Below are 21,992 nucleotides of genomic sequence, written 5' to 3' on the forward strand. Positions count from 1 at the left end.
TATGATTCAGCATGGGTCAGTTTTTTAAGTTAACAAAAAAAATGTAATTATTGCAATTATTTTACAGATTACAAAACTTTCAGATCACACCAAGGGACCATCTTACATGGTGTTCACTCGCTCACTATGGCTGTAAAGATCTCTCCCGGGTTATGACACGGAAACATGACATCCTGTATCGACTAGTGACGCCAAACGGCTCGACGAGAACAATTTGACGAGGTGAAACCGCCAAATGAACCGAGAAAGCTTCTGAAAATAATCGTAGGTGACTTGGTTTTCGCAAATAATTCAAGTTTGTAGTCATATATATTATTTATTACGGTTAATTACCATGTATTATTTCGATTAGAAGTATTTCTTTAGCTTTTTCCTCGAACGTGCGCAACATCCCGGCTCTGAAAAAACAAGATTTTCTGCAGCAGTGCTCTGAAAAATCGAGTTCTGAGTTCAACAAGGACCGGAGTGAGACAGACAAGGCAACTAGGAAACAGCGAAGTCGAGCCGAATTAGGAGTCTCTTAAGCTTAAAAGAGTCTCACTTAAAAAAAAAAACAAACAAACTAAAAAAACACACCATTTGATAGACAACAGAACAGTCTGGGGTCTTCATCATCATCATCATCATCATCATCATCAGACCAAAGAAACAAAGAAATGTCAGGAAATTAGAAAAGTGCTTGACTTTGTGCAGAGAAAAGTCCACTGACCCTCCTTTTATTATTTCGGGAAAAAAAAAAAAAGCTATTTTTTGTTCACCCTACAGTTTAACTTCAAAGGCTTCGAAAAACTCCTCAAAACTGAGTATATTGAGCTGCGGGTTATAATATCTAAAGACATTAGCAGACGGTAACAGCAGGATGAACAGAGACTAGTGTCTTTCTTTAATATAAATTAACACGCCATCTGAAACGAGTGTCTTGCTGACTCGGACACGACGAGGACTCAATGTTAGCTTTCTGTACCTGCTAAATTCGCTCTTCACCTCCACCTACAACAAGCTACTACACACTTAAAGCCCTCGGGCTGTCGGATTCGGAGATACCGGACAACACAATGGTCAGGAGAATCCTGTTAGGATGCGACTTTGGGGCAGAGCTGAAACAGTGGGTAATTTGGGATCTAAAAAAAAAAAAAAGACAAAATATTTTCTTTACAATCAAACGGCAAAAAACGGGTCTCCGAGAGTCACTCGATAAGTGTAAGTGTGAAGCTGTACAAATGTGCATCTTCTGCTTGTGCTTCGTGTTTTAATGATATTTTGCATGTCTTTATGCAGCGCAAGTTTGCGCCAGTCAGGGCAAAAAACCAAAAAAGGAAACAAAAGGAAACCTGCCTCGACACCCTCGTGACAAGCCGGAAGCGCCGCGACGTCGAAGCAGCAAGAAAGAACGGCGCGCCGCAGATGACGACAAATCTACCGCCTAAAATCCACTGCAAAAGTACGGACTCCTGACTTTGCGTCCACGCCCCCCCCTCTGAGTCGTCTACGCGCAGTCCAACCGCAAACGGCTCAGGAAGGCCCGTCGAAATTTTCTTGCTCGAGACCAGCTGAGTCTCACGTCAAGAAGACGGCACTAGCGGGGTACCGCGTAAACACCTTAGAACCTGTGCATGGCCGTGTCGGTTTCTCGTCTCTTCAGCTCCTCCCTGTAGCAGTACGAGCAGTAGTTGCAGGTTTCCGGGTGTCCATAATAGTTGCAGTTTGGTGTTCGGCACCGAGTCGACTGCAGGCTCACCAAGCCGCCGGCGCTGCCCAGGGAGTAGTGCCGGACTGGAGGCGGCCCGCCTCGGCTGTCCAGTCCTGATAGCAAGCCGTTGGCGTACGCACCGCAGACCGGCTCGCTGTGGAAGTCGGGAATATCCTGCTGATGGGGGTAAGAGGGTGAGAAGCAAGGCGCTGCACAGGCAGGGCTGGGTGGATGGTAATGAGCGTGAGTATGAACAGGGCCTTGGCTTAGGGGGCAGCTTCGGGGTAAGGTGGCGTAGGCAGGCAGGCCTGGGTAGGTCGACGGCGAGCCCCCAGCTAGCTGGCGCCGGGCGTCCATGTATCCTGGAATGTGGAGGTGCTGGGAAAGAGGTGCAGGCGAGTGCTCGAGGAAGGTGGCTCTAGGAATGGGTATGACTCCTGTATACAGCGATGGGGTAAAAGAAGGCGATTTGAGGGTGTTATAATGCGGATGAGGCGCCTCTGGAACGTCCTCTTTCCCCTCAAATCCTCGGAAGCCAGATTCCGAGTGCTCTTTCTTGGGCTGGGCTCCATTAGTCACCCCTTTGCGCTCAGCCTCCCTCTTTTGCTCCTGCTCTGCGCGGAAGCGCTCCTCAGCATCCACCAGGTACCTCTGAATCATCTCTTCCTGATACGGCTGTCGGTCGCTGGTAGTCAGAAGGCCGGTGAAAATGTACCTGCGTTCACCCTGCATAGCCGCTCGCAGGATGCTTAGACTCGCCTTTACGTCGGCGCTGTACTTGTACGAGTCGCCTTCGGAAGAGCTGTTTCCGTTCTGCGAGGACGGAGATCCCTTGCCCGAGTCCTCCGAACCGGGTTGGGTTGACGGAGAGCCGTCTTTGCCATCCTTGCTGTCTTTGCACCCGGAGGGACCCTTTTTTCTTCTCCGCGCCGTCGGGCTTACCGGTGCCCCCTGCCCCAGCTTTTCCAGTCATTAAACCACCAACGTTCTTCTTCAGCTTGCTGCCCAGACTCTTGCCAAAGCTTCCCAGCTTATTGGCCACCGAATCGGCCCGTTTCTTATCTTTATCTTTGTCCTTTTCTTTGTCCTTCTTGTTCTTCTCTTTCCCCATCGTTCCGTTGAGCCGCTGCTGGAGGAACTGGAGGAACTGGAGGATTTCCCCGCCGTTCCGCTGCTGCTGCCTGTTGCACTGCTGTCGCCATTTCCATTGGAACTGCTGCTCACGGACTCTTTATCGGACTCTCCCGAGTCGGGGGGTGTGCGGGGGTCCTCGCCGGCCGAGGCGGTCGGAGACTCAGGCTGGGCGAGGGGTGCTTGCTGTAGGGGAATTAAAATCAAGTAAAAAAAAAAAAATCTAAATGTCAATTTTAATTATAAGGAAACTAAAGATGCTTGTTAGCTTCACACACGGTTTTAGGCGAATCTGTATAAGGAAAAAAATGTAAAATATAATCTCAGTGGTTTAAATGGCAGATCTTCTCTGGTAAGAGGCTCACCTGTACCTCACACGGAAGAGGAAGCCATGTTATGTTCATGTAGGTGTGCAGCAGGTGGAGCTTCGCCTCCAGAGATAAAGTAACACTAAAACGAGAAAGAAAACCTCAGACCAAAAAAAACACACCCAAAATATTTACAAAATAATGAATAACCAATACTTTCCCTGAATTTCCATAATAAAAGCTGGATACAACAGATTCTTCCTTTCACAGCATTTATAAAACATTCAGAGCCTGAAACTGTAATCGCTCTTCTTATACCACAACAGGTTAGAATTATTTGCAATGCTGTGGATGTCCCAGTGATGAGTTCAAATTATATCCTATTCCTAAAATGAGAAATATCCCAATATATCGCCTTGCTTACAGTATCGCAACACATCGTATCGCAAACCCCGTATCATGATGCGTATCGTATCACCGGGTCCTTGCCAATACACAGCCCTAATTAGAGCACCTGTAAACACCTTCTGACCAATCAGAATCGAGAATCCAATATTCAAAACACGTCCTGAGAATAAATAAGACGTCCCCTGCTTCTGGAAGGGTATATAACGGATATAGATACGAGACATGGTCAGTACCTGGCAAGCATCACGTTGTCCACGTCGTCTTTGCCCCATTCCCAGTCTTTACCCGGATCCACGGCAAAGTGCACGGGAAGCATCTTATAATCCGAGTCAGTCAGAGGAATCACCACTGCAGAGAAGGAAACGTTTAATCAGTTTATCATGTTCAAGAGCAGATCTGCTCACAGCTTAAATCATAGATAAAATAGATAAAAACATCAAAACAGTCGCATCTGAATCCTTGCCCCCAGAGTCCATGTGGTGCGTTAGAAAGGATTTAGATAAAATCGGTATATCTTTCGGTATAAATGTGAAAATTATGAGAAATTCGTCCTGCTGAGCTTTTATACAGAACATACAGATCATTTCAACCGGTCCTCCATACCTTGTTCTTTGGAACCGTCCTTTTGCTCCATGGAAACTAGGGCGGAGAAATGCGCCTGGTCGTAAGCCAGCACCAGGGGCGAGCGGTGACACTTGTGCGCCTGGACCTCCACGGGTAAATAAATCCCCCCAAACGGGATCGGGGCGAAGGCTGGAACAGAGAAACACACATGAACAGTAAGATCTACAGGTGCTATGTGTACACAGAGCTTTTTTTGTTATTTTTGATTGGTTTCTTTGTTCATTTGGTGTTTTCTTTATTTTTTATTTATTTAAATGTTTTTTCTTGGTTTGTTGGCAAGTTTTGATGATTCGTTTGGGTTTTTTTCTTGTTTGCTGGTTAACTTTCTGGTTGGTTCTCTCTTTGGTTCTCCGGTTGGTTTACTGTTTTGGTTCTCCGGTTGGTTCCTGCTTCACTCATTGTTTGGTGCTTTTAGTTTGCTGGCTCACTGGTTTTATTGGTATTTGTCACTCGGTTTGTTTGGTTTGATATTTTTAGGGTTTGTATTTAAGTTGTATTATTTATTTATCAGAGTAATTGTCGCTCTGTTTGGTTGGTCACTTTCTTTAAGGCTGGTTTGTTGTAGTTCAGATGGTTCCAGAGCTACGATAGTTCAGTAGCAACTTCTGCTCCGCCTTCCACTCGTGAACCGGTGCACGTCCACAGGCTGCTGCCGCAAACATATGTGCAGAATAGTTGATACAGTACGATACTACAAACTGCTGTTTTGCTGAATTATGTACTGCCATTTATTTATTATTATTATTAACGAATTACAGAACACTACCGCATACTGATCACATTCTTTAAGACTCCTGTGTAGCCAAAGTCTCAACCTACCATCATTAAAGTGACGCTGATGTCTGAGCGCATCTCCGCTGTAACTCAGCTACTCCTGTATTTGTCACTTGGTTTGAAGGATCAGTTTGTACTGTGGTTTACTGCGTGGTTTATTGGGGTTTTTCTCTTTTGGTTTGATGGCTGGTTTGTTTGTTAATTTGTTTGGTTTTTTGTTGTTGACCAACTAGTTACCTGGTTTTGTTTTCATTCTGTTATAAATTCATAATTATTCAGATAAAAATGAAAGTATATCTCTGTGTGTGTGTGTGTGTGTGTGTGTGTGTGTGAGAGAGACTCCTACCCTCTCCCCCTGAGTCTCTCAGCATGGTGTCTGCCACCACTACTATCGGTCTGCGGAGAACATGAGCCAGAACGAAGACATGGAACTCCTCCAGACTCTCGTACACGGGTTCCTCCTGCGACTCTGCGCTGTACAACATCAACACACACCCGAACACACACCCAAAATAAATATCTTCAGATTGTTTAGAATGTGGCATGTCTGCAGCAGATCCAGCTGACTGAAGTCATTAACCGGACGGAGTGAAGGAACACGAACCCGTTAGTGCCGTTAGTGCTGTAGTGTATCCTGGGCTCACTGGAGGCCAACTTCAACAACTCATTCCACTCCTTCTGCCACTCTTCCTCGGTGTACACCAGCCCTGACTGCACGCACACACACAAACACACACACACACACAGCAATTAGCCTTAGCTTTTATCATTGCTGAATTTTGCAACACATCATCAGGTAGACTGTGCAGTCAGCAGGTTATGCCGTTTACACTCAACACACACACACACACACACACACACACACACACACACACACACACACACACACACACCTCTTTGTTCTGCATGGTCTGCTGCCATCTCCACCTGCGCTTCAGTGCCTCCCTCTCCAGGCCATGGTCCATCAGGGCGTATAAAGACTTCCGCAGCATCAGGTCTCGGTCGTGGAAGCCCCACATGCCTGCATGGTGAAATCAGATATCAGAATCAGAAACTTTAATGATTCCGTAGAGAAATACTTCAGTAACGTCCAGCTGTGATCTTTTCTGCTCTGACTGTAAGGAAGTCCTACTAAACCCTACATGTGCTGTGATGAGTTACAGCCATCAACAGTCATCGTGCTCGGACAGGAACCTCGGAAGAAATTCATGCCGATCGAAAACTCACCCAGAGACGCGGCATGAAGGAGGCAGTTTCCGTCTCCGCTCGTCGCCAGGGGCAACAGACTCTGGCATCCGGATCCCAGCTTCGTCCACCAGTTTAGTCGCCCTGCACACATTCACACCATGTTTCAATTACATTCAATTCTACAGTGACCGATCGGAGAAGGGAGACCTTTGGCAAAAATCTGATGTGTCCGAACCTTCACACGTGCTTCCTCTGAGCCACGTGGATCCTGCATTTCTTGACTGCACCAGATTTTTTCCTTGATCTCAGTAACTGATACTTTCACATTGAACGCAAAAACCCGTCTACGTTTCCAGCATTTTGTGAAGATCATGTCGGGTTCCTCTCCAGTCAGGAACAAGAATCTGAAGCTACGCTGGACCAATTAACAGGCTTCAAACCAGAGAGATGAATCTGGCATATGATTGGCTGGCTGAAAAACTGCATAAAACTACAGACGTTCCTAATAAATCTGAGCAACGTTCTCTCTAATAACTCAATCCGGTTAATTTAATCACAATCAAAGAAGAGCTTTACACTACTCACTTCCAGTGCATCTGTTTTACATCATCCTATTTTAGATACGGAAAAGCGAAAAATTCAATCGTGGGCGAAGAGCACATCTGGATTACACATGGAACTGACCTGCATGCTCGAGGGCCACCATCATGGACTGCTCGATGAGATCTCGCTCGATGAATCCGCGGAAATCGTCGCGGTACACTGTGAGGTCGGGCAGCTGGAATGTGCACACTGGGGTGTCCAGGAGCATCTCGGTGCCGATGCCACCTCCTCCTACGGTGGACACGTGAGAGCGAGCCAGAGACACGATAGTGGAACTGGCGTGAGAGATCCCTCGAGAGAGACGCTTTTCTGTGGCTGCTGGTCGACACGTGGACGTGAGACACAGGGTTACACTCATCATACACAATACACAATGCAGTAAACTAAAGGTCGACCGATAGTGGATTTTACCGTTATCGATATATGGGTTGGAAAGTATTCGCCGGTAACCGATTAATCACCCACTAGTTTTGAAAACTGGATAAAAAAAAGCAAACAAAACACTGCATTTTAAAAAGTAGAAATAATACTATTATAAAAACAAAAAATAAAACGGTACTGAATCCTAAAAATGTAAAAAATATGAATTTATTAATTAATATTGAGGAAAACAAAAAGACATGCGTTCAAACTGAAACAAAAACAAACACTCCAAATAAACAAAAAAGAGTTCAAATGAAGTAGAAAAAGACTCATCAAATAAACAGCACGTTGTGCCAGTGATTCGCCTCTAGAGCCTGCTCTCGCACTGTATAATGCAACCCGGAAAAACTATAGGAATGGATTTTTGCTGGAACTATCGGCTTTCGGCAATCAACTATCGGTGCAGATTAATCCGCAAAACCGATGAATCGGTTAAATATTAAAGAAAAATTCCATCGTAATCTCCGAATCATCAGTGTTGACATCAGTGATGGACAGTGAGTGAGGAAAGACAAAGTTCTTAGACGTGAACAGCGTAACCTGTTCGAACTCACGTTTTCCCTCCTATTAAACACCTTGTTTTAATATCAAAGCGACACACAACAGAAACACAGAACATTTCGTACCAGCTCACTTCAATACAGCCACCTTTAAAGTGTTCCAGGGTGGAGTTCAGCTTTAAGGAGTTTAACATTACCGTGCCAGTAAGACAGACTGGTCTGACCAGCCTCCATTCCTACAGAGCATTCTCAGGAATGTGCAGGTTGGGTCAAGAACGCTACAGAAACCACGCCATCGTACACATACACGTCCTCATCGTTACCTCACCATAATATGGTGATGAACGTGTGAATAAACCCGGACCGGCTTTTGTGCTTTAAGAACAAAAAAGCCATCGTCCAGGATCTGCTTTTTCTTAGACACGTACGCCGTATGACCAAAAGTAGAAGAACACCTGACTTTTACAACCATATGTCTTTCTTCTCCAAACTGATTCAGACACACAATTGTACAGGACGTCTTTGGGGGCAGGAGCATGAAATTTTGCCTTCGCTTGAACAAGGTGACCCAAACGTGTTCCAGCATGACGAGGCTCCTGTGCACAATCCCAGCTCCATGAAGATCTGCTTTACATGGGTTGGAAGATGTGGAAGATATCCTGCTATAGACCTCCAATTCTTTACTCTATAGGCCTCCTCACCTCACCTACATGGTACTAACCTGACTTTAATAACACCCTTGTGGCTGAAGGAATCTCCACCAAATCTAGTGGAATTTCTTCCCAGAAGAGTGGAGCTTATGATAAGAGCAGATGGGGATTTAATGTGGAATGGAACGTTCCAAAAGACGCACATAGCGATCTCATGGTCAGGTGTCCTCAGACTTTGGGTCACACAGTGTACTGTGTGTGTGTATAGGAAGTAGGTGAGATTTAGAGGAGCAGGATGTACTCTGATGTTCTGAATAAATAGCAGGTATGCCCCCCCGAGTGCAGCGATTCTTCACCTTGCACCACGTCGTCCTGCCGGTGCAGCAGAGGTCGTCCCACCCTAGTCATGTCCTTTTGCTCAGTCAGCACCTGTTCCCTTTCTTCTGGAAACGAGTAGGTCAGACTCCCAGCATGCACCTGCCTCAGCTGCTCGAAATCACTCAGGGCGGCAGTCAGGTCCCAGTTTTTACCTGAAGGGGAGCCAAAACAAACAATAGGCGTCGTCGGAGTGTTTATTTAAACCCTGCAGGCGAGATCGAGTTTGAACGTTAAACCCAGACGTCGACGTTGCAGACGGGAGTTGGGACGCTCGGGGCGTGCAGTGGGGCGGCGTAGGGTTAGTGGTTAAGGCATTGGACTTCAGATCCGAAGGTCATAAGTTGAGCAAAGCTCTTAATGCCAGAGCTGCTCAGATGTATGAATGAGATCGGGATAATGGGCATCTGCCAAATGCTGTAAATGTAACTTTATCTGTGTTTTTTTTTTTACATTAGGTGCCACAACTGGGACGGTCAGGGTCAGGATCAGGTTACACACTGACTCCAGGAGCACCAGGTATCTACACATACGTTTATTTTTAAGATATTAAATAGTGTTTGCATTTTTAAAGAACCAAGCACTGTTTTAATAAAGGGACATTTTCATATCGATCTTCATTTTCGTATTATTCATATTTCACAAAAAATACAATTGCTTGTGGTACAGTCGGTTATTTATTTTTTTTGTTCAAATCATAGGAGCAACCTGAAATAAAAATTATTTCTAAATAATCCAGAAAGTGCTTGGCCCCTTAATCGCCGCTAGGAACAATCTGGTATAATATTTTGAAGTTTGCTATGCATGTAATAATATTTTGTTTCTTTGCTTCATGTCAAATCCAATAAAAATAAAATAATGGTGGAAATAAAGTGAACAAGTCTCACCCTCTAGAAGGTCTCTGGCCAGTCCGGGTTCGGCTCCTGTAGAGCGGACAAAGTCGGACAGGACTGCGTCCATATCCAGGGTCATGTGATCATGAAGCGACGGCGCTGCAGGGGGACATCGGGGCAGCGGAAAGGAACAGGAGAGCGACTCTCCTCCAGCCCACGATCAACAACAGTATGGCTACACCTACACAGAGAAAGAGAGAAGGAGAGAGAGAATCGTTACATACGGTCACTTTGAGAATCAATACGAGTTTGAATGAATAAGTTCGTAACGATCCGATGGAGGAAATCGATGCAGATCTTCTGGAGGACACGTCCGTAAAAGGACGTCTGGCGCCGAGGACGCCACGTGGGGCAGCGGTGCTACTGAATATGTATCATATAGTATTGTGAGAATGTAAACAAATCACCATTTCCCCCAGTCCTTATATTTTATTACACGTATTCAAACGAGTCTGATTTAGGCCACGCCCCCTTTGGCTTTTATATATATATATATATATATATATATATATATATATATATATATATATATATATATATATATATATATATATACACACAGTGTGATTGCGTTACACCCTGAACTGACACCATTTAGAACATGACTGAGGTTCACACACTGGACATCCGGCTTGTAATCATAATTAAAGAGTGTTGATGCTTTTTATTCGTGACTCAGAACTCCTTATCTATCGTTGAGAAAAGGCGTGCAGCTAGAGCACTCATAACGAGGCAACAAAAAAGGGACAAAAAAAAATAAACCCCACAATAGGGACTTTTCAGCGCGAGGATATTTTCAGTCAGTGATTTCATAGGAAAGAGGAAGAGAAGGGAAAAGTACAGTACAGTAAAGTACAGTCTTTAGTTTAATTCCCCGCCCTCTCTCACACACACACACACAGAGGATGAGTAAACACGGGATTTGTCAAAATGGTTAAAAAATTATAACTAAATCCAACATATAATTTTTTTTTTTTTGAAGTCACGTTACAAAGAATTCTTTCATTCATAAATTATTCGTTATTAAAAAAAAAAAAAAAAAAAAGAAAAAAAGTGTAATTTTTTTTTTATAGGTACTAATAAACAGCCTGTTATAGAAGGAAATTGAAGACGCTGTGATTGTTGTTGTCAGTGAGGAGGATGGACAGGGTACACACACACACACACACACACACACACACACACACACACACACACACACACACACACAGGGTATATGAAGCGGTAGAAGAACGCGGAGGGTGGAGGCACCAGGCACAGAAGGATGTTTATGGACATGGTGAGGGAACACATGCAGGTGGTTGGACTGAAAAAGGAAGACGTGAGGACAGAGAGGTATAGAGACGGATGACCTGCTGTGGTGAAAAAAGACGACGATTAATAAACTTACTGCCTGTTTTTTGCCCTTCACTTGGTAATTATGATAAAAATAGAATGTTCAGAATGTATATATATATATATATATATATATATATATATATATATATATATATATATATATATATATATATATATATAAACTCAAAAGCATGCAGTCTATAGATGAGGGTAAATCCTGGTGGGCGGAGCTTTATGAACTCAATTATAAATATTAGAGAGTCGATTCAGAAAAAAACCTGCCCCGATACGTAAAATGGATGGCATCAATTGGATTGATAAATCGACATGAACAAACGAATCACGTTGCAGCTGATTCGAGAAGAACATCGTCTCGAATCGGATCGCTTTGAATTCGGTCCACATCCCGTTAACTAGTCGTAACGTTAAAATCCAGCCATAAGATCGAAACCGGATCGTTTGGTCACGAAGAGTGCAACGCTCCGTACCGGTTTTCCTGACTGAGATATTTGACGTTTCCCTGCGATCGCTAAACGTTTAACAAAGAAAAACAAGGTCCAGGATGCAGCTGAAAAACGGCTCGGTGGGTATTTACGAAAAGGTTGGTGTGAAGTCAGTTCTTTGAGGGAGAACAGCCGTCCCTGTAGCTCAGCGCAGTGATAATGAGTCCAGCTGGTAGCGGCTGCTGAACCTCTCGAACACACACTTACAGAGCGACAGGCGACGACTTGCCGACTCATCTACGCTTAGTCACTTGATGGCATCTGTCGCCTCGTCCTATCAGGAAAAGCGCTTCAATACTCCACTCAACAAAAACGGACGCCTCCGAGCTACTGATCAGGAGGTCAGGGGGTTTAAGCCCCAGCACCACCACTGTAAGGATCGAAGCCCCTGACCCCTTTTCTCCTGTACCCTATTGATATCTTCCTCATACACTAGAACACTCACAATCATCTAAACATTGCTCAGCCTGCCTTCTTCTGAACAGTCAGATAGCTTACGTGAGATAAAGATGCAGGTAGTAATCACACACACACACACACACACACACACACACACACACACACACACACACACACACACACACACACACACACACACACACACACACACACACACACACACAGCTCTAAACTGGGCCAAGCTCTAATACTGGCTCGTGAAGCTTGCGAGAGCCTCCAGGGCCTGGGCCTGCGAGAACACTGCAGTGAGTCACATCTCCAGCATCGTCCATCACCACCGGCCGCTCCATATCCGTCTGTTCAACGCCTCCTCTTAAAGGAGACCAGCATGAACATAAACATCTCGATGCTTGAGGAGGCTGAAGGCGGATTTTCCAGGAGGTGCCAATATTTTCAAGCACGCTTGACTTTCACTGCCGTTGGCGAACGGGGCTTCAAAGCGGCCAATTAGGGACCGTGACAGAATCCTGGCTTTTCTCCTGCCGTGTGCAGCGGATCCCTGAATCCGGTCGATCTTTTGTTATATTCGCTTTAAAGCACAAAAACAAAGAATGATGTGTATCGTAGCGTAGAGTATCGTGATATGACATTCCGCTTTTAGTTATATCGCTCAGCCCTGCTAATCATTATAATAATAATACTTATAACACACACACACACACACACACACACACACACACACACACACACACACACACACACACAGCTAAGCCAATCCAACACCTGGGTGATCAGCGGTCAAAGCAGCATGAGCAGGTCAGAGATTTCGCTGCGTCAGGATCAGGAGCTACATGAACGTCATTGCTCCAAAGCTTTTGCAAAGCAAATCAGATCAGACGGTGTGTGTATATAATCTGTGTGTGTATATAATCTGTGTGTGTGTGTGTGTGTGTGTGTGTGTGTGTGTGTGTGTGCGCACGCGAGTGTGTGAGCGAGATGAATTTCAGTCATGAGGACATTTCAACATCCACTGGAGAGAGGTTTATTAGCAGGACTGTGAATGGGGAAAAACCCCAGACTAATTCCAGACTAATGATTATTGCCAGACAGGAACAGGAACGGAAACAGGAATGGGAACGGGAAGAGGATCCGAGACACCACACATCATTTGTTTAAAGTGGCATTGTGACGTGATCTGCCTCAGAAAGAGAAATCTGGACCTCTTAATTCTGTGAAAGGTGATGATCTGATGTCTGCGCTGCACCAGAAGAACCAGAGGTTTTAGTCCTAATCCGTGCGCTGAGAGACGGCAAGTTGCAACTACTACAAGTCCATGAACACCACATGGCCAAACAAGTTGGTGGACACCAGACCATCAGACCACCAGACCCCATTTATTCCCAGTTTGCTCTTATAATAAGCTCCAATCTTCTAGTGTCCCCCCTAGAACTATAGCAGGAGATCCCCTGCTCCTACACATGTAAAGCATATCTCCATGAAGCAGGCTTTGTGCAGAGGAGCACTGCCATGCTGGAGCAGGTTTGGATCTTCTAGTTCACATAAAAAGCACAAATTCCATTCTTTATAGCACACACACACACACACACACACACACACACATTTCAGAGATGAACACAACAGTGACAACCTCCTGATGAATCACAGTCAGTGTGAAACCTCGTGGTCCACTCAGTGTCTTTATCAGCATTGTGTGAGGTTCAAAAAAAAGCGTCAACGGCCCTGAAATAGCCCGAGTCTATAAATAACATTGCGCGCCGCGAAGTCTAAAAAGGGAAAAAAGAAACAGACGGAGCAGAAGGACAGGGCGTGAAGCTCGAAACTTGGAGGGACGGGGTCCGTTAGCGCGCTTCATTCGGCACCGCAAAACATTTACGTTTAGCAGATGTTCAGCAGATGTTTATGATCCGAGTTTCACTGTAATATTAAGCAATTTGTTACACCAGTGCTGCTGATACAGGAAGATGATCCACTCAGGGGTGGTCCAATACGATAAGGAATCAGTGCAGAAGCGACGATAACGTCGGACTCACGCGTATCTATACCCTAGGTACAGTGCCTGTAGGGGGCGTGGTCTCAGTGACCCTGCAGTAAGTGTGTGTGCATGTGACTGACGAATGTGCAGGTAGAAATTCAACTGAAACTACGTTAAATCTGGTAGTTTTAACTAAAATACAACTACATTTAAGTTCCCTGTTATGGACCAACCTGCAATTTAGTCAATTCCCAGTTTATTCCCATTAGTTCCCATTAATTCCCATTGAAAGTTTCCAGTACGAAAATTCTCGGAATGTTGCAGCCGTAATCAGAGGAAACAGCAATGTGTGGTGGTGTGTTTCTGTAGAACATTTGTGTGGTGTGTATGCAGAGTTGTGTTTGTTTTGCGCAGGTAAACGATGTCGTGGTTTTCACAGCGTGGAGGAATCGGGCCAAACTAAACTCAGCAAACAGAATGGTACGATCCGTCCGGACTTCCCCTCCGCTCTAAAGCAACCTGTCAACAGGAACTGAGTCACATCTGTCTGACTGTCTGTGTGTGTGTGTGTGTGTGTGTGTGTGTGTGTGTACATGCATCTGTCTGTCTCTGTCTTTTCATGAGTCTATCTAACTTTGTCCATCATTCAGCCTTTTGACCATCTGCCTCGCTCCATCCTTCACACTAAATCTTTCCATTCCTGAATGCATTTCTTCATCTGTCTGTCCAAGTGTCTGACTTTCTCTCTATCGCTCTCATTCTGTTTATTTCTTGCCATCTCTCCCTCTCTCGGTCCCTTTCGGTAGTACTGTGTTATCGCTGTTGCAGTGACACACACACACACCAGAGGTAAAGAGCTCACCTCATTTTCACCACACACACACACACACACACACACACACACACACACACACACACACACACACACACACACACACACACACACACAAAGAACTCAACACCTTTTTACCTTTTCAACACTGTGACCTGCAAACTTCCTAAATCCTGTGTGTGTGTGTGTGTGTGTGTGTGTGTTAAACTAACACCATTATCGTATGATGTCAGTGCAGAGTTCATCGACAGAGCAGCTCCGCCCACATTCACCAAAATAAACACACCCAAATCAGATTCTACTTCATATACAGCATCAGGACTCACTGTCTCCCCGTCTCCCCCTTCTACTCTCTCTACAGTCAAGATAGTCACGCCTGAACATCTTCTGACTGATCTCTATTACGAGAAGGTGATTTTTGGTGGACTGCTCCATGAAGATCTGCTGTGCATTGGGTTGGAAGATGTGAAAGATCTCCAACCCTATTGAACATGAATGAATGTGAAGGCCTCCTCACCTTCTCACCATCATCAGTACCTGTGGATGAATGAATCTCCACAAAACTTCACAAACTCTAGAGGAACATCTTCCTGGAAGAGTGGAGGGCGTAATAAGAGCAAGCGGAGTCTAAATGTGAAACAGGTTGTTTAAAGAGCAGAAACGTTTGGACAGAAAGAGAGCAGAATATTTTCCATTAAAACAAAACCAAACAGCAAACAAACTCGGAATATAATGAGGTTTCCGCCTCCTCGCTTCCTTCCTTCACCTAAACACGTTTGGGTTTAATTTCTACAAACAGCGCAAACGGGAGACATGTTTTGATTTCGTGCAAATTCCCGGGAGTCGTGCGCAGACTCGTGCGGCGTTCCAGCTCAGAAACACGGCTCCGGGGAGAAGTTCTGGAATGTGGAGGACTCGATCGGAAGCTTCGCTTTCGCGTCGCTTCGTCTTACCTCAATCCGTGTGAAGTCGCCGCAGCTTCATATTCACAATCTGTTACATTCCTTTCTTTTTATACACAATATTCATCAGTGTCCCGAACGAACACGTTCTCCACGTCCGTCTACACGTCTGCTGAACAAACGAGCATCACGTCTCGCATTATGTCCTCAAACGCTGCTCGATTATCGGGTACCAACATCACCCAGGTTTTCCTTATTACACACAGTGAATTTAAAACATCTCTGGTTTCAGCTTTAAACCTGGTGAAAGAGCTGAACTTCAGAGAAGGATCATGACGACCATCAAGGGGACAACAGAAGTGTTTACAGGAGAAACATTCTCATTCTCTTCTCACTCCAAATGTTCTCAATCTCTTTCCAGATGTTCTTCTCAATCTCTCTCCAGATGTTCTTCTCATCTTCTTCTCTCTCCAAATGTTCTTCTCATCCTCTTCTCTCTCCAAATGTTCTTCTCATCCTCTTCTCTCATTCTTCCTTCAGAAGTAGAATCAGATTTAACCAATGTAATTCACAAGGCTAGATTAAGAATGAAAGAGAAGAACCTGCCTAATGATCTGTCTAATTTGCAGCACTTCCCAGATTATTAAAAAAATGCCCAAACTGTTCCCGAGCGATCGGTGGACTACTGCCGAGTCTCGGGAAACATTTGCGAAGGCGTCTTACGTTACTGCCTCGAAGCACGTGAGTGACGTCCGATATCGCACTTCGTCCTGCGTGCAGTTAGTGATCCTTCAGTACGCATGAGTTGGAGGAGAACGATGAAGGAAATGATCTTCTCCTGACTGCATTCTCTTACAGGAGCTCAGTGAGCTGCAGGGGTGTTTACCCCGACATCCACCACCGTTTCCATCCAAAACACGCAGAGTAACACCTGTGCATGTTGGGTAAACTAGCGCGAGTGACGGACTCGGGTTTCTGAAACTCTCCCTCCCTCCGTCTCTCTCTCCCTCCGTCTTTCCCTGCCTCCGTCTCTCTAATGCCAAGTCTGACAGCGAGACTTTCACTGTCGTCATGCGTCTGGACGAGGGCCAGAGTGCGGCGCTCACTTTATTAACTGCTGTCTGAGAGAACAGAGCTGCTGATCAGACACTCATCACATTTCATCCCTCAGAGAGAGAGAGAGAGAGAGAGAGAGAGAGAGAGAGAGAGAGATCACTGTTTCAGTTGTAAGTTCTGTATTTGTCACTTCATATGTTTAGTTTTTTGTTCCATCACTTTGGTGATACAAACTGAATTGTTGAAACTGAATTTATGCCACTAAAGCAATCTGAACTGAATTCAGAGAGAGAGAAAGAGACTAAAGAAGGGAAAGACAGACAAGAGGAAAAATATGAGAGGAAAAAAGGGGGAGAGGGAAATTTAATGGTGAGAGAGCAGAAGAAAAATAGACAGAGCAAGAGAAAAAAAAAAAGAAAGAGAAAAAGACAAGGAACAAAGACGGTATGTGTAAGTGGGGGGGAGAGAAAGTGAAAGAGGGAGAGAGAAAGAAAGAGAGAGAGAGAGAGAGAGAGAGAGAGAGAGAGAGAGAGAGAGAGAGAGAGAGAGAGAGAGAGAGAGAGAGAGATTACAGAGCTGAGCGTTGTGTGGGTAATTTAGTCTTGTCTGACACACACACACACACACACACACACACACACACAGAGGAGGTGTAATGGATGGGAGGAGGTGGTGATGGATTGGAGGAGGTGGTGATGGATTGGAGGAGGTGGTGATGGATGGGAGGAGGTGGTGATGGATGGGAGGAGGTGGTGATGGATGGGAGGAGGTGGTGATGGATGGGTGGAGGTGGTGATGGATGGGTGGAGGTGGGGATGGATGGGAGAAGGTGGTGATGGATGGGAGAAGGTGGTGATGGATGGGTGGAGGTGGTGATGGATGGGTGGAGGTGGTGATGGATGGGTGGAGGTGGTGATGGATGGGTGGAGGTGGTGATGGTGTGTAAGTGCTGAGATGCAGGTTAGAAAAGCGTTAGAGAGAAACGCAAGAGAGCGATACTCTGAGTAGAAAGTGACCATGACCGAGTCTCCCCACGCTCGAGTCCTGCTGGTCGTCTCGGCCCCGGGGCCCCATGCACTATTTATCAGGATGAGTTTTTTCAGCGTGGACGAGTCCGGGGGGAGTTTGTTGGCTCCGGTTAGACCCGACTCTCTGTAAGCGATACAGGCTCACACTTACTCAGCAGCTGCTCACGGAGCAGGAGGAGACGAGCGCAGTGTTAAAGTTTAATGCTCACTCAGACACATGAACGAGAGGGGGTTTGGGGTGGGGACCAAGACCTTCATTGATTGGAGAGAGGGAGACAGAGAAAAAGGAAAGTGAGAGATCGAGAGAACGTGAGACTACACACAGAGCGCATGAGACTACACACAGAGCGCATGAGACTACACACAGAGAGCGAGCGAGACTACACACAGAGAGCGAGCGAGACTACACACAGAGAGCGGCGAGACTACACAGAGAGTGCGGCGAGACTACACAGAGAGGCGGCGAGACTACACAGAGAGGCGAGCGAGACTACAGAGAGGCGAGCGAGACTACACAGAGAGAGCGCGAGCGAGACTACACAGAGAGAGCGCGAGCGAGACTACACAGAGAGAGCGCGAGCGAGACTACACAGAGAGCGAGTGAGACGACACAGAGAGCGAGTGAGACGACACAGAGAGCGAGTGAGACGACACGATTAATCAATTGACTTGTAGGGCATATTAGAAGCTTCATTGAGGTCATGTGACTACACCCAACCCTAAACAGGAAGTAGCTGATATAATGGAGTGTTAAACGACACTCTTAAGCTCTCAGTAACGACCAAATTACATCAAATTCCCCAAAACATCCTCCAGGATCAATAAAGTCCATCTAATCACTAAAACCCTGCTCCTTATGGTCCAAAATTCCAAATGAAGTTGATCGATTTCACAGGAAGCGTCCAGCAGCAGAGCTGGATATCAGCAGCGAAGCCTTTCCACCCCTTTTACGGGTGAATAAAATGAGGCCCTGCAGGCCTTCAAAAAACTAGCTCTTGTTCGCTTGGCCTACTTTCATGTTTAGGGTTTGGCTGCAGAAACCGAACAACAAGCGAACAAAAGCGCTTGTAAATGAAGAGCTGAATAATTCAGGGGTCCGGTGTAACCAAACTCGCCATGGCAGCCAGTAATCCCAGAGCTTTCCACCAGCACTCTTACCCACGCCACGGCTAAGGCCCTGGAACACCACAGCAGACACCAAGACCAGAGGCCAAGGAAAGGCCCAGGGGCCAGGGCCAGGACCCAGGGCCTGGGAAGGGGCCAGGGAAAGAGCCAGGACCCAGGGCCAGGGAAAGGGCCAGGATCCAGGGCCAGGGCGGTCCAGGGAAATAGACAGGGACTTGAAACAATCACATACACTTTCTATTGCTCTGTTAAATCTAAAAGGATCTGCAGCTCGAGTGCTGAATCAGGGAACAGTATAACCAGCAAACAGAGTGAGGTCAGTGTGAGATCATTATGAGTCATGGGCTATGAGCTCATGTTTATTGCCCCACTTAAAGCAATTACATCATAGATTTAACACCTATGACGTTCTTCCCTGAACAACGCGGAGGCGTACGGACACGTGTTACGCAGAAACGAGCGACGTACAATCGGATTCCGATTGAGTTCATTACTCAGCGGCTTTCATCCTGAGAGAGACAGGGGAGAGACGGAGCGAGAGAGAGAGGGGAGATGAAGAGAAAAGCGAGAAAGAAGGTGAGACGGACTCGAAAAAAGAAAGACAGGATGAGAGGAGCGAGAAACATAGAAAGAGGGAGAGTAAGGGAGCAATAAAAAAAAAAGAGATAGAGAAAGAGAGAAGAAACAGACTTTGAGAAAGAGAGAGACCGGGAGAAAAAGTGAGAAATTAAGAGAGGGACAATGAGAAATGGTATGAAGGAGAAAGAGAGAGACTTGACTGAGTGACAGGGAGAGAAATAGGGAGAAAAAGAGAGACATGGGGACTACATCTAATCTACATCCGGGTCAAATTCCCAACATTTTCCCTCCACAGAATCTCTGGATCTTCTCCACATGTCCAGGAGCTGAAAACCCTTCAACTGCGTTCCATCCGATCAGTTTTTCTCTCGCTCTTTCAATTTATAACTACAAACATTCCTAAACGCGCACGTGTGTGTGTGTGTGTGTGTGTGTGTGTGTGTGTGTGTCACGTGTGTGAGAGGTTCTGTAATTCTGTAATATCACTTTCAACTCTTTCACTGATAATAATCAGAAACTTCGAGATTACAAAGGAACAGAACCTCATTCCTGGATCTGCGTTTTCTCTCTGAGGGTCTCCAAGAAGTCTCCTGAGATACAATACCGCGATATATCAACTAAAACCATCTTCAAGAGTTCACCTTATATACAATACCGCGATATATTGACTATAAAACGTCACTAAAAGGCGCCCCGATGTGCGATTCCGCAATATACCGCGATTTATTGATGACAAACCGTCAACAAGATGCCGTCTGATAAACAATGCCGTGTTATAACACGATATATCGACTAGAAACCATCTCTTGGGGTCCTCCGATATACAATATCGCGATATACCGACTACATCCCATCTTCTGCTTTAACCTTAAAGTTCTCTAAGTTTCCTCAGACCTGCTCACACAGTTAGGGGTCATCAGAGATGTCAGGGATCAGCCGGAGATACGGGTGAAGAGGAAAGTTCGAGAAGTTTCCACCCTGAGGTTTCGGTAAATGATCCGAACCGATCCACCGGACAGCTAGTCAGATTAGTGCAGATGTAGGGGATTAGCCTTCTTACAGCTAGTTACAGACTTAAACCCGAGTAAAATCATCCAGAGCCACTGGTTTCACCTCACACTCCCAAAGCGCGGAGTTCAATCACTTCTACAGCAGAAGAATTCGCACTGCGGCTTGTTAGTGGAGTTCACGAGCCGGTCAGTCCCGATATTAGCCACCATGCTATAAAGCTAACCTCAGCCTCCTCCTCCTCCTCCTCCTCCTCCTCCTCCGTTGTCTGCTTTACCTTCAGCTCGGCCTTGCAGCAGAAATCTCCTCTTTACGGTCCCATCCCGGTGCCTCTCTCCCAGCTAATTGTCTTCTGGTTCTGGACTCCTCCGTCATGTGCGTGTATCCCGGGTATAGAAGCCTCCTGCTCCGCTCAGCAACTACATTCCGACTCCCACAACAACAACAATGTCAACCGAGGCACTACGAAATCCGCCCCGTCGGAGCAAAACTCAGCGTTCGCCACCAGCCAATCGGAACTACGAGATCGCTTTGACTGGCACAAGAGCAGACCAATCAGAGTGGGTGTATGCATTTCGGTGCGGACGTGGTTGGACCCCAATTTTCTTCATGTGGGCGGGGTTTGGGGTTCAATAAACCAATCGGATTCGGCGAGGGACATTTTTTTTTTTCGCTTTCCGCCGACAGACTTGGTCATGACGTCATCCGAGGCGACGCTTTGCCCTGTGTGTGTGAATGAGTTCTGAGGACCAGATGCTAAATCAAGAATAAATAAATAAATATATAAAACGAATGGAATAAACACAGACTTTATGAACATGACTGCATGAATGTCACTGTTTTGGTGTAAAAAAAATATTTTGTCCTTTTTAAAAATTTATTTAAATAAACCCTAAATGCTAATCCCATGCTAAGACTAAGACTATTGATTCGTTTCCTGAAAACACTTAATGAAAAGGAAAGGAAAGGAAAAATGACTATTAGCAACATTCAGTGTTTAATTTAATAATTTCGATGGGACAAAATGCATCAATCAAATCTCCCTCTGATTGAGTGACGTCAGATTATTACTTAGAGTCAATGGGAATCCCAGACAATTATTTAAAACAGCATAACATACTTACACCTCAAGTTAAAGATACCTGAAACACCTGAACTAGCATCAAGCTAACCAGTAAATTCTGAGAAATGTATTTATCGATGTGTTAATGCCATGCAAACATCAGTGACTGTTTTCATAGTAATAGATATAAAGTGAAACACTTGAGTATTACACCAAACATGAGCTTTATCAGGTCCTGCAATTAGTGACAACTCCAGGATCTTCTTTGGTGAGACAAAATCAAGCCTGCTAACACCTGTGTACCTTCTTGAAGGTCTACAATCATTGCTACAAGTAACGTGAGTAAAGACAGGGTGGATTCTAAGTCCGTGATCTAAGCAGTCATGCTGCTACGACATTTACATGTCAGTCTTTTGGCAGACGCCCAGACAGAGAGACGAACAATGATTTATTTAGGAAGTTGAGGGTTGCAGCAGCAGCAGTGGGATTTAAATTCATGACCACCTGGTGAGAATTCCATCATCTTAACCAGTGAGTGGCCAACAGGTGGTTCCTTATTATATTCTCAAGCTTTTAACTTAATTAAAAACAGCACACAC

At 45.5% G+C, this 21,992-nt stretch overlaps 1 protein-coding gene across 1 annotated transcript; it reads right to left on the reverse strand.

The window, feature by feature from the left end:
• Positions 1-21,229, reverse strand: otud7b (OTU deubiquitinase 7B). Its single transcript, XM_046877609.1, is given in 14 exon segments — positions 1-2,618; positions 2,620-2,812; positions 2,815-3,007; positions 3,187-3,271; positions 3,771-3,885; positions 4,141-4,290; positions 5,282-5,409; positions 5,540-5,646; positions 5,829-5,956; positions 6,163-6,264; positions 6,808-7,044; positions 8,656-8,829; positions 9,562-9,748; positions 20,608-21,229. Coding segments are annotated over 13 exon segments (2,715 nt in total). The 5' UTR covers positions 9,647-9,748; positions 20,608-21,229; the 3' UTR covers positions 1-1,600.
• Positions 21,230-21,992: the final 763 nt, after the last annotated feature.

The sequence above is a fragment of the Silurus meridionalis genome, chromosome 21 (assembly GCF_014805685.1).
Source record: "Silurus meridionalis isolate SWU-2019-XX chromosome 21, ASM1480568v1, whole genome shotgun sequence".
NCBI lineage: Eukaryota > Metazoa > Chordata > Actinopteri > Siluriformes > Siluridae > Silurus > Silurus meridionalis.